Source organism: Podarcis liolepis, assembly GCF_965112155.1.
Source record: "Podarcis liolepis genome assembly, chromosome: 12".
Taxonomy (NCBI): domain Eukaryota; kingdom Metazoa; phylum Chordata; class Lepidosauria; order Squamata; family Lacertidae; genus Podarcis; species Podarcis liolepis.
This window is the reverse complement of record NC_139563.1, coordinates 24,614,875-24,628,447: the sequence shown is the minus strand read 5'-3', so window position 1 is coordinate 24,628,447 and position 13,573 is coordinate 24,614,875. Positions and strand designations below refer to the sequence as shown.

At 41.0% G+C, this 13,573-nt stretch overlaps 1 protein-coding gene across 3 annotated transcripts in view; it reads left to right on the top strand.

The window, feature by feature from the left end:
* The window catches only part of LOC310689629 (macrophage mannose receptor 1-like), a 158,629-nt gene that overhangs the window by 29,240 nt on the left and 115,816 nt on the right, over window positions 1-13,573 (top strand). Inside the window, exons 18-25 of one of the 3 annotated variants that reach the window (XM_083467373.1) lie at window positions 1,273-1,346; window positions 3,268-3,368; window positions 5,981-6,123; window positions 6,912-7,026; window positions 7,615-7,754; window positions 9,744-9,846; window positions 10,869-11,101; window positions 12,386-12,551. The exons of the other annotated variants lie outside the window; for them this stretch is intronic. Of the exons in view, the coding sequence (XP_083323499.1) occupies window positions 1,273-1,346; window positions 3,268-3,368; window positions 5,981-6,123; window positions 6,912-7,026; window positions 7,615-7,754; window positions 9,744-9,846; window positions 10,869-11,101; window positions 12,386-12,551 (1,075 nt within the window). The remainder of the gene's footprint in view (window positions 1-1,272; window positions 1,347-3,267; window positions 3,369-5,980; window positions 6,124-6,911; window positions 7,027-7,614; window positions 7,755-9,743; window positions 9,847-10,868; window positions 11,102-12,385; window positions 12,552-13,573) is intronic. 3 annotated transcript variants of the gene reach the window in all.

The window sequence follows — 13,573 nt, the reverse complement described above, 5'->3', positions numbered from 1 at the left end:
TGCAAGCTTTGTGGTCATATACTACTATCATAGCATAAGCCAAGGAAATGAGGCTTGCAAATATATACTATATATGTGTGTGTCTGTGTGTTTCACTCACCCCCAATAATCATCACATATCCAAAGCATTGTGCTGAAAACACTTTCCACGTAATCAGGGTTCTACGCAGGCATGGATATATGAATGTGATTCCTGAATGGACTGGTGAGATTGTGTGGTGTAACACATGGAGTTCCTACTTACTGAACGCAATGTGTTCTGTGGAAATCCTTTGGTAGGCAAGAGTTTGCACAATGAGTCCACGAATTCCATCCATTCCTATGGGAACATTGCAAATGTAGGATTTGTTTGATCACTGCCCCACCCCCTCTCCAATCACCAAAAGAGAGACAAAGTAAAAAAAACCTTATTTGTCCAACCTCTCCTGCTCTCTGAATTGTATGATCTCGCTTCCCCCCACCCCTCTCTGATTTCTGCGCCAGAGTATAGCAAGGTCTGGGCATAATTATTTAAGTGCAGATAAGTGAATTTTCGGATAGCAAGCATGCAAATAGCCAGACCTGCGAGTATTAAACTCTCAAGGCATTGCTGGTGCTGACACTTATTGCTATCTGTTAATAAGGAAATTAAGATGCAGTGAGGTACAGTTTGTGATTATCATCCTCTTGTTGGATCTCAGCAGAATTTCTATTGCCCATTCCTGTTGGGACGGGCATATTCTGTGGCTATATTGTACTACTTCCCAGCACATTTGTATTCTTTTAAAATCTAGGAATATTTGCTTCAATGTGAATTTTTTTTGGCGAAGCATGTAATTTTAATGGCACCAAAGTTAAACATCCCACCCAGAAATAATTGTCTAAGGAACTTGATGGTGCTGATAATACATAAAATAACGTTTCAGAGAACAGAATGCTCTTCTAAGTGGACAACTGGCCTGGGAAACAATGGGCATGAAAGATTATTAGTGGGATACACTGTAACTGATTTTATACAGTATAGAAATAAAAACATTCAGAAAACCAGCTAATTACATCAGTTAAAGTATAACATAATAAAAAACTTTCTTTCATGTTTACCCTCATTTTAATTGACATGTTTTAATTTGTTTTAATTGTAAAGCTTTAATTGTGTTTTTAAACAAACACATTATGTTCATCATTACAAGCTTCCTATGGAATAACTGAATTATATTGCTCTGGAGAATACCTGATTATTTTGTTGCTGCATTTACGTTGCATTTACTCCCATTTTTCCTTTGTATGTTTTAGAGCAAGTATTATGGATCTGCTTATTATGGAAATTATTATATTGGTTTAATTCTGGGACTCGATAGAAAGTTCAGGTAAGTGAACAAAAGAAGAAGTCGAAATCAGATTTTTAACAATTGTAAATACTAACTTTATTTTAGATCATAACTAGGTTAGCATTAAAATTTAAGTCTTCTGTATATAAGGATGTTACACCTGCCCACCATTCATCAGTTACTTTTCTGATTGACTCTGCAGTCCTGTGGTTCTTTTGATGGTTTCCTATGAGAACATCAGATTTCCTTTCCTGAGAGTGGAGAGGGAGGTCTGAGCTTGGCGGAGACAGCTGGATGTTAGTTACATTCTCCATGCCGCCTAAGGAACTTCCATGGCCATTGCCTTGCTGAAATCAATCTCCAATGACTGGGAAGTGAGCATGGCAGTGACTGACCAGGAGAAGTCTTGGATCCAAAAGATCCAAAATCTTCTTAGTCTCCAACCCTGCCCCTGAACTACGGAGAAGCTTGTGTTTGTCAGCATGTGGAAATAATTTAATGGCAAGGGGGATAGAAAATGATGGGGGAGGGCACAAATCCTGCCCCACCTTTAATTCTGCTCTGCCACCACTGGCGCCAACTATAAGGGGCCTTTGGTACCTAAGGAACCAGAAAAAATTGTTCCTGAAAATGGTTCAAAAAGCACCAGAAATCATGGCTGATGCCTTGTATAGCCTTGGGGTGGCATCCAAGGCCTTCTTGGGCCTCAGACACAACTTCTAGAGTCCCTAGGAGCCGTTGCGGCACACACAATGTGACTTCATGATGTCACAGCACAACATGATGTCACAATACGGCGCACGCCGCTTGGCACCCATAATCTGGGGCCCAAATCAGCGCCCCTGTCTGCTACAGTGAGCCCAGCAATGCTTGGGATACTGCAAGTTCAGCCATTTTCATTATTTTAGTTCAGTTAAAGTGTTAAGTTGTGGGCGAACATATCAGACGACACAGCGATTCTTCCAAAGCAGCTCTTTATTTGTAAGCTGGAACAGAACTAACTGGGGAGCTCAGTTAGCCTGCTTATATAGAGCTCCAGAACAATGTAACTGTTGCCATTTTCTAAAACTATCCAATCACTGAACGTCACTTTTCGATCCTTCATTTGCATACAAACTATCCAATCACTGAGCATCACTTTTCGATCCTTCATTTGCATAACTATCTACAGTATCCCCCTGCTGGCCCAGGGTGAGAACTTCAGTACATAGCATAAAGTACAGTTGCAGTGTTTCCATAGAGCCCCAGGCTACCTCTTGCTTCAGAGTTTACCTGGTGGATGGGTCCTTTTCTCAAAGAGCTGAGTAGCACTTTTCATCACTGCTCTGACTTTCCAATTAACAACAACAACAAATATACATTTCTTACCTGCCTTTCACCAGAAGGTCTCAGGGCAACTTGCAATGCAGTCTTAAGATTTACTAGGCTGCCACAACTGCCTTGTCTCTCACAGCTATATTAGCTCTGAGGGTGCTGCTTCCCTCTTTACAAACTTACTGTGCTCTGTTTGCTCCAAGGTTTGGGGGGGGGCACAGCCCTCCTTTTTCCCTGTGGCCAGTGTGGTCTGATGGCTAAACTGTTGAACTATGAGTTTGAGGCCAGAGCTTCAATTCTCACTCAGCCATGAAACTCAGTATGTGACCTTGGACCACCAATGTTTCTCACCGCATGGTGATTAAAATATAATATTATACAAAATAACTGGCAATCTGCTCCCCTATAATAGCAAATCAATCTTTAATGATAATGATTAGGCATTTTTGCTAGTATTTTGGATGCTGCCAATAAAAAAATTATGGCAATGCTGCCAGATACAAAATTCAATTCAACATCTAAATCTTTTCTTAAGCTGGTGTTCCATTGGCTAAAACAAACAAACACCCACAAAAACTGAAAACCATTGTCAAATGAAAGAGAAATTATGCTGTTCTGTTCAATGATTTCATATTGTTTTCTCAAGTTGGTTGGATGGAACTGCAGTGACCTTTGCAATGTGGGCACCCAATGAACCCAACTTTTCAAATGATGAAGAAACCTGTGTCTTAATGTATCGTGAATCAGGCAAGTAGAATAAAAGATTACAACTTTTAAAAGGGGGTGCATATATAATCAATTGTGGGGCAACTGATTAATTAAAATAAACTACCACAAACGGAACCCGTGTCACATCACAATAACTATTCTGGCCCATTGAAGATGTGGGTGGATGGAATAATATTATTTTGCATTTCTAATTGTCTTCCTTTGAATATCTCATAATATTAAAATGTTTCAGAGGACATTTTGGGTGGGTCCACACTAGGGCACTAAAACATATGTGGATCACTACTTTCATTAATGCATTTGCTCGCCTCAGTTCACACACAGAACAACGTAACACTTGCCAGCGTATTGTGGTGGTTAAGAATGGTGGACTTGTAATCTGGTGAACCGGATTCAATTCCCCGCTCCTCTACATGCAGCTGCTGGATTACCTTGGACTAGTCACACTTTTGTTGTGGGCGAGGAAGGGAAAGGAGATTGTTGGACGCTTTGAGACTCCTTAAGGGGAGTGAAAGGCGGAATATCGAGTCCAAACTCTCCTCCTCCTCCTCCTCCTCCTCCTCCTCCTCCTCCTCCTCTTCTTCTTCTTCTTCTTCTTCTTGCTTGCTGCATTAGACCAGTGACCCATCTAATCTAGCATGCTGTTAGCGCTGTGGCCAACCAGATGCCCATAGGAAGCCTGTAGGCAGGACCTGAGCACAATAGCAGGCTGCCTTCCTGCTGTATCCAGAAACTGGTATTCAGAAGCATATTGCCTCTGACTGTGGATGGGGGTTAAGTAGGCAGTGACCAGCCTTGTCCTCCATTCATTTGTTGAGTTTGTAGTCATCACTGCCTCATACTGGAGCAAATTCCATGCACTGTGTGAAGAAGTACATTGTTTTGTCTCTCCTGATTATTCCAGCTTTTGGTTTCATTGCGTGTCTATGAGCTCTAGTACCATGGGAGGGACAGGACTTTTCTCTGTCCACTTTCTTCCTGCCATGCATAATATAATGCACTTGTATTGTCACCTCTTACTTGCTTTTTCTCTGAATGCCTCCCACCAAATATTGTAATCTTTCCTCTTAAGGAAGTTGCTTCATCCACTTTATTATTTTGATTGCCCTTTTCTGAACCTTTTCCAACTCTACAATATCCTTTTTGAAGTAAAGTGATGACAGCAATACACAGTATTCTAAATGCAGTTGCTCCACAAAGTTGTACGTAGAATGGCGTCACAATCGCAGTGTTATTTTCAATTCCTTTCCTAATGATCCCTAGCAGCGAGTTTGCCTTCCGCCCAGCTGCTGAACACTTGGCTGACATCTTCTTCAAGCAATCCATTAGGACCCATGGTCTCGTTCCTCATCAGTCACCACCAGTTCAGATCCCATGTGAAATTAAGATTTTTGGCAATGAAACAAGAGCAACTTGTCAAACTGGGACTGGCTCATCAGCAGTTGAGATTATGTTTGCTTCTAGGTTACTTTCTACAACCAAAGTATTCTGAGGACATGGAAAGTCTTTTCTGACTGGGGTTGGAAACACCACACTGTCCCTTAAAAGGCTGGTATTTCATCCCTGCTGCTCTACTTGCAAGAAGGTCTTATTTTGAGGCTGCGGCCTAACATGCCTAACCACCAGGCATCTGTGCTGCCATTGTTTCTAAGGATCTGAACAAGCCAGTGGGATCTCATCCTTTCCTCAGACAGTTTCATAGTGGGGCCATCCTGAAGTCACCTCCACACAGCATAGATTTCCCTCATGGAAGTCTGCTTCTTTTCATCTACTCTCGAGAGTGCTCTTCCTAGTGGCATTCACCTTTGCTCAATGGATCTCAGAGCTCAAAAACCTTCATGTGTTCCACAAGGACAGTGTAACAGTCTGAATTATTTCTTCCTTTCTCCCTAAGGTTTGCCACCTTTACACTGCCAGCAGGAACTCAGTTCTTACCTCCTTTTCTCCTCCTGTTTATCTTTCTGAAAGAGACTAGCATTCCTTTGATATCAGTGTTTGTGGACCTTGCAGCTTGGGTAAATTAGATTGGAACAATCACTTACAGCATAGTGCTGAGGCCATCTCTACATGCATAGTGGGGGCAGAGAACGATTTCTTACCTGTATAGGGGATTTCTGTGCATGTAATAAGATGAACTCAGGTCCCACACTGTAGGTCTTGGGCTGCCTCAGCTTGTGGAGGATTTTTTTCTAGTATGCCTGACCTCTTTTCTAGTTTTTACTTCTTGTTTATTGTTTGACAGAGTGTTTGTTGTTCTGGTTGTGCTATCTTTGTGCCTTTTTCAGTCTCTTAGAGTCTTATATTTTAAAGAGCGAAAAAGAGGACACATTTGCTAACTTCTACTTTTAACTGTGGATCACTATGATGACTCCCATTTTACAAACCCATGGAAAGGAGTACATGTCCTGGAAAAAGAGGACATATGAGATCTCCACTAGGAGGGAGGGGTTTTTGTGCGTGTTTTTAGTTTGCAGCAGGAGTAGCGATTTTGCCAGCAACCACTAAGTGAAGCTTGACTTCCACTTTCATCTTATTATGTGTACGACAATCCCCTGTACAGGTAAAAAATGGTCATTCTTCATTTGGGAGTGATTTCATCTTACTGATGAACACCTAACTTCTCTATTCAGGCTTATGGAATGACGTAAACTGTGGTACTAAGACCAGATTCATCTGTGAAAGGCATAACAGTTCTGTCCGTTCAACTCCTGCTCCCACAACGCCTGCGCCTGTTGGGGGCTGTGCTGATGGCTGGCTTTTCTTTGATAAAAAGGTAACTAAGAAAGTGATTGCAAATATACTGGTATATTGCCCCTTTTCAATTATTATAGCACATACAATGTTTTCCCAGAGCTTGTGAATATGAAGAGATTGCTCTCCATGTCCACACTTCTATGCAAGGGCTCTTTATAGAGGTTCAAAATGAATGTGCACCTAGCTCAGGCGTTATGCCACCATGATACCGCATCTCTCCATGCCACCACCCCATGTATCTTTGTACATACTAGAAAGTCTATTGCGGTGCAAAATAGAAGTGTCAGGAACAATGAAATATGTTTTTTTAAAGTGGTATCTTAAAAGCTTGATTATGGGCCAGCTACCCAAAAGAGCAGTGAATTTGTCTTCAGACTAAATTTTCAGCATTTGGTTATGTTATTGTTTATTAAATGACAATCTCCCGGGGGGGGGGGCGGAGCTATTTTCTGCCTGAAGAGGAGCCAGTGAGCAGTGACTGGGTTGGAGCAGGAAGGTAAAGTAGTGTATGATCTACCATTTAAAAACCTTTGCAGGCTTGTGGAGGGTCAGAGCAGGAACTGGGTAAATTCCCCCCACCTCTATTTTCCACTGTGTTGGTTAACTTTTTATTAGTTCCTGGCTTCTATATGAAGAAATTAACTACACCACATCCTCCACACAATCTGAATCTCTGTCAAGTCCCTGAATCTGAGGGTTGGGATTTCTCTCTAAAGCCAAGTTAAAATATCCATGTCTGCAACCCAGTACCATCTCATGATGGTTGAGTTCACTAACCATTTCATAATTGATGGAATTTTGGAGCAGTGCTTCCAGTTTTTTGGCTTGAATGAAGAAGAAAGGAAAAACTGGTCCGATGCACGAACTGCTTGCAGAAATCTAGAAGGAAATCTGGCAACTATACCGAACAAAGCTACACAAGGTACAGTCGGTTCTTTTAGAACATGTTGCTCACATAGACTTAATGTTGACTCAATAATAATAATTTGTTGTTTCTACCCCGCCCATCTGGCTGGGTTTCCCGAGCCCAGGGGTCTGAACACTCATCCTCCACCACCACTTTCTGAACAAGGCCCAGGAGAAAGGAGCCCTTCCTAAGCGGAGTGAAAACAAGGGATGTTTATTGTAATCATAGCCTGTTTGTGTTTTTTCCAGGCAAAAATGTAATGAGCTGGATTATGTGGTCCTTTTTAAAGCAGGGATAGCCAATGTTGCATCTGCAATATTTTGTTGCATTAAGAGAATGTTCAGGAATGATGGGAGATATAGTTTTTCTCTGTAAGAAAAACAAGTTTAAAATGTTTTTGTTTTTTAAAAAGATGCAGTATAGTAAGATCTGAAGTGGACCATAGTGGCAACTTCTGCATGATACAATTTTAAAAAACAAAACAAAACAACGAACATAAAATATAACTAGATCAGTTCATGGTATCCTATATTGATTACTTATAAGTGAGGGAGAGTATTTACCAAATTCTTTATGATGAAATATGTCCTTGTGTTTATTCAGCATTTTTCATGGTGCACTTAGAAAGTGCCTCAATTGATCCATGGATTGGACTGAACGATATTATTAGTGAAGAGAGTTTTCTATGGACAGATGGAAGTGAGGTCTACTATACAAACTGGGCCAGTGGTTTTCCAAATCATGTAAGTCCTGCCTGCAAAGGCTTTCATCTTTATTTTTTTCAGATACAAGAAATGTTCCCTATTTTCCATTCCTGCAGTAAAATTATATATATCCAGAGTGCCTTCTCAGCATTATCACTCCATTAATGTACCAGTCTTCCCATGCCAATCTTGCAAGGTTAGCTGGCCATGTTTTGATATTTAATACGTGGATTGGTATTATGATTGTTAATCCTCATTTTACTCTTTATTGTTCAGTTTACTGTAGTTTAAATTGTTGTGAGCCACTCCAAAAATACTCCAGAAGAAGTGTGGAATAGAAATTTTACAAATAGATACATTACATAATTGATAAAATATATAGGAAGCATCCAAGGTCAGCAGCATGTTCTGAGGAGCCTCTGACAATTTTGACTTAAAGCCAGTTATATTCTTCAGAGTTGCAATTTTTCTCTCAACCTTGCTGCTTTTATTCTGTCTGAATTTTGCCAACGAGTTAAGGACTTAAGTATAATCTGCCAATGCTCCATTTCCTAGTTAGACTGAATTATTTCCTTCCCACAGCAGCAGTGCCATTCACTTCAATTGTACATCCCCTTGTGTGCTTGGGAATTAAGAAAATTCTGAAAGGCATCTCACCCATTATGTTACACATCTTCCTTGATCCACTGGCCAGTAAATCAGGCACTGCCTCTGTCCAGCAATGACTTTTTCTATCTTGGCTTACTAGGACTTAGTTGCATGCAAAGATCAATCTCTCCCACCCCACCCCATCTCTTCACCTTCTGCACCCTCTAAATACCATATATTCTAGGGGTTCCACCAACCCTCTGAAGCAGATTTGGGTAGGGCATGAGGTGTATCCAAGGGAAGGGGAAAATCCCATTGTGCAAGCAGAAATCCTTGTATTGATAGGATGAGTTATTAGGAGACCACCCACTGTTATTACTCCAGTTTGATGCTCACACCTTTCTTTAGAACAGCTGTGGGGAAGGTCTTTCTGCAAGCCTAAGTAGGCCTGCCAAGCCCTCTTATCTGGCTGGACTTTTGAAGTGCTGTCAATCAGCGGATTGTCAAGTGACCTTATCAGCTGATGTCATTGTGGGGAGGGGTACTTAGTGGTAATGTACTATGCCTTCCAGTACCAGAACTGAAAAGCAGGGCAGAAGTGCAGAAACAGCAAAGGGAGCTATGCAGCCAGTTAGCAAGAACAGGCATCTCAAGCCAAGCAGCTAGTTGGGGAAAGTGTTGTACCAGGAAGAGTTGGGCATCATGTGAACAGTTTTATAGCTGGCTCTGCTACCTAATCTACTTCCTGTAAACATCAGGTGGCCCTTGATCCAGAGCATGCATCAGTTACTGATGCCTACTCCTGAGTAGGTTCCAGAGACAAGACGTTTTGTGTTGCCAAACAAATGCTACACCTTTAGTTGGGGCTTTGGTGTGGACTTTGCACCATCTGATCTTGGAATCACACAGGTAATTGTGGGGTCAGGTGCTAGGCTGTGCAATCTGATAGATTTTAGCAGGTACTCTGATTTTACAGGTGCCCTGAGTGGTGGCAATCTCAGGTTATATGTCAGGCTCCACTAATTCCTCTTCATCCCAGGACACACTGGGGCCAGCACCTCCTTAGAGATTTCATTCAATGGTGGGGGCTGTTTCTTGGCTGGATTGGGTAGGACAGTGGTGAGAAGCGACAAATATTCATCTTCAAACTTGGTTCTAAAAGGATACGGTACTGCTTTCATCGAATTTGAGAAGTACAAAAGGAGGGCTTTTAAGCACAATCTACAACAGGCATAGGCAAGTTCAGCCCTACACATGTTTTGGAACTACAATTCCCACACTCCCTGACCACTGGTCCTGATAGCTAGGGGTGATGGGAGTGGTAGTCCCAAAACATCTGGAGGACTGAGTTTGCCTATGCTTGATCTAGGATAAAAGAATTGCCTCCTGCGCAAATTGATGGCACTTGTCTTATTTGATTTTTATGTTTTAATTCCTTAGGGAGACTGTGTTTTTATTATTAAGGGGACTGGAAATTCAGGAGGAAAGTGGAGAGATGGACCATGTTCTGCCAGGAAAAGCTACATCTGCCAAAGAAACTCTGGTACGTTGTTAGAAGAGAAAAAACAAAAAATATTTTGCAGTTCAGATTGCTTTCTAGAGTCCAAAGCCTGTTTTCTGTGCCATATCATTTTGTCAAAAAACAAAATTAGATTTCCAGTATTAGAGATTTTGTATTTTACTGTATAAAGAAAAGAATGCAATCGTGACAACAATATTTTATAGATATACAGAGATGAACCCTGGTGTCAAAGAACCTCAGTTGTACACTTCCTGATATGGGACTTGACTTTTCACTATACCATCCCCAAAATAGGACAGAAGGAGGCTGCTGGAAAAAAGTTTAGTTCTATTTCTTTTTAAAACAATTTTTATTAAAGATTTTCATTGTTTACAAAAGCAGATGCACATGGGGGTTTTGTGTCAGCGTCACTAGGGTAGGTTGTCTTTCTATTCGCTTGTTATGTTTCCTTGGTAGTGAGAGAGGTTAGGGTGACCTAGGGTGGGGCTGGTTGTCTTTGGTTGACTGCAGTGGGACTTGTGTGTGAGAGAGGGGTGTGTTGTTGGGTTAAGTTAGCCATATTGATTCTTTTAGTTCTTTTTTAGTGTCATAATATCTAGCCATGTTGCAAGTGACAGCCTGCCCCCTGAACAATGCACTTTCATTTTAATAAGAAGAATAGACCCCCATGAGTACAGCCATCCTCCGAGGTCTGTTTTTGGACAGAAATTACCAGAACAGAAACAGAAATTTTTATCATCCACGAATGATGGTGGCTAGGAAACTAATTGAAGAATAGTCACTTGACTTCTCTGAAAAGAAATGAATGTGTTTCAAGTAGGTCTGCTGGCTGCTTCTTAGGAATTTGATATGCTTCTTTTGTAGCTGTAAAGAACAGAGTTTGACTAACATGTTGGTTTTAATGTTTCTCTGCAAATTGTTAGTACTTTCAGATGTTAAATCGTGGGAGATAATAATGTTCAGATATTTCAGTATGAAATGAAATCAAATTTTAGGAATATATGCAGTCTAGAACAATCTCTGGCTTTTTGTTTTTGCCATAGATCCCGCATTACCATACTTTGAAACAACAATTCCAGCCTCAGGCTATTTCCATTTTGGGAATAGCAGTTACTTTTTCATTGGCAACAAAATGACATGGGAAGACGCCAGGAAAAAATGCAATTCTGAACAGTCAGAGCTTGCCAGCATTTGGAATCCCTATATTGAATCATTCCTATGGCTAAAGGTGTTGAAATATGGGGAGCCTGTGTGGATTGGTCTAACTAGCAACACGGTAAGAACGTGCAATGTACGTTAACATAATACTACTTTTCCACTCCAAGGGTTTGTATTCAGAAGGACATAGTTAGAAAGCACAGGGCTTTCGTTAGCTGTCTTTATTCAAAACTAGGTGCTGTCCCTGCTCACTGCACTTGCCAACCCCACCTACCCTTTTGGCAACCACTCTCTCCCCACATTCGACCAACCGCCCTCCCTTTATCCACCCACCCCTTCATCCTCCCCTTCATCCTCCCTGCATCATTAATCATCATTATTATCATCGGCATAAATTTAAATCTAGTTCTTCTTTCCAATGGAGCCCAGGGTTGCAAGCCATGTAGGGCTTTGTGTGCTAGTACTAAGACCTGGAGACCTGCAGGTATATGGCGGTGTACAATTTTTTAATAATAATAGGGCCTGGTAGGTCACTAGCAGCCAATGCAGTGTTTTCAGAAATAATAATAATAATAATAATAATAATAATAATAATAATAATAATATCCTACCCTTTTCCCTGATAGGGACTCAAGGCACCTCACAGCTAGATATAGTACAACTAATCAATGCAAGGCATCAGATAACAAGACTTGATCAGTTGCCAGCAGTCTAAACACAGTGATTAGGGAGCAATATATGTAACACAATGCCCAGTTGGGACAGAACAAGAATACTTGCCATTTCTCAGTCAATTATATACGTTCACTAACCCAAAGAGGCCTCATTCTGTCGAGAAGAGTCAGAGCATGAGCTAGTCTAAGCAATTTCTCAATAATTGGTGACACAGGGTCACATTGGGCTGTCCCACTTACCAATCCAGCAGCTGTATTCTGCAGTAGTTGTAGCCTCTAGGTCATCTTCAAGGCAAGACCCACATAAAGCACTTTGGAGCAGCTCAGGTGAGAGACACCAGAGCATGGACAACTAAGGCCCAACTATCTCAGTTCAGGAACAGATATAACTGGATGACTAGAGCCCATCTAGCCTTTGATTGCTTCCAGACCCCTGTCCAAAACCTTCCTGGCTTCTCCAGATTCAGATGGAGCGGATAGAGTTATGTGTCATCAGCATACCCATGACACCATGCTTCAGATCTCCAGATGACATCTCCCAAGGGTTTTTCCAATAGATATTAAACAGCACAGGGATGCCTTCAGTTGTCATAGCTATAGCAGTACCCAGAATTCATCACCTGATTGTGTTTCTGTAAATAAAATGAAAGGGGTGTGTGGAGATGATGTGGAGCTCATGTTATGGGAAATAAACTACAACCAGCATGTGTTGTTCCAATGTGCATTAGAATGGTGAGCAGTACACATGGATAAACAACCGGAGACTGATGTATACTAACTGGGCACCTGAAGAGCCAAAGCACAAAATAGCCTGTGTCTTCATGGACCTTGAGGGTCATTGGAAAACAGGAACTTGCAATGAAACATACTTATTTATCTGTGAGCAGCATCACGGTAAGCAAAGAAATATCTCTCTTTTAATGTGGGGCACAGCACTCTAATTCCAATAAGGTCTCCATTTCAACACAGAGCTGAGAACCGTACTCTAGACACTGATCTGATAGCATCTTGATAAAACAGTTTATTCTGATTTTGGAGTATACAATTCTGAACACAGAAATCACTTTCGCCCAGTGTGTTGCTATCTATATAGATATTGTTCAGTTCCTTTTATAGGAACACCATCTACCACTCCCACCATAGGTGGAAATATGTGCCTTTATGTTGCTGTTTTTGCAGCTCCAGCACTTTGGGAAGAGATTGGGAGTTTATATGTGATAAGATCACTGGTGGTGTAATGACACCTCAAAATTATTTTAAGAAAGGATTCTTCCACCCTTGCTGAAATTGTTTTCACAGGCAGCTTGCTCCATATTCTTTCATAGTGCAAGACAAACGGGGGGGGGGGGAGAGATTAATTTCCAACACTATATATGATGACTTATTGTTGAAATGCCTCCAGTGAAATACATCAGAACTTGGAATTCTTAGGAATCGTTCAGCTTCAAGTGAGAATAGCATAAAACACCCAAGGACAACATGCTGATACTTACAAACAAAAACAACACGTTACTACCTTCCTATGCATTTGATTGATTGATTGATTGATTGATTGATTGATTGTGGCTGCAACAACCTAATTTTGTGTGTGTGTGAATTTAATTTTAAATTCTCTTCCATTGTATTTTCTTCTTTGTTTCTTTAGTTCCTATATGTTATGGAATCATACATTTTTGATTAAAGAAATAAAAATAAGTATTTAGATTTTGTGGTTGGCTTTCTATGTAAAATCATTCCCTCTGATTAAAAGCTTGACCTGTCAATCACAGCAGAGCTCCCTCTCCTTGTCTCCACATCTCTCTGGTGTTTGCTCTCCCTTCTCCCATCATCTGGTATGCTAAAGGTAATTTTGATTTCAACAGGCACCTGTCTGCAGCAGTTTCTTTAAATGTTTGGCTTGCCGTGGCACAGTGGGG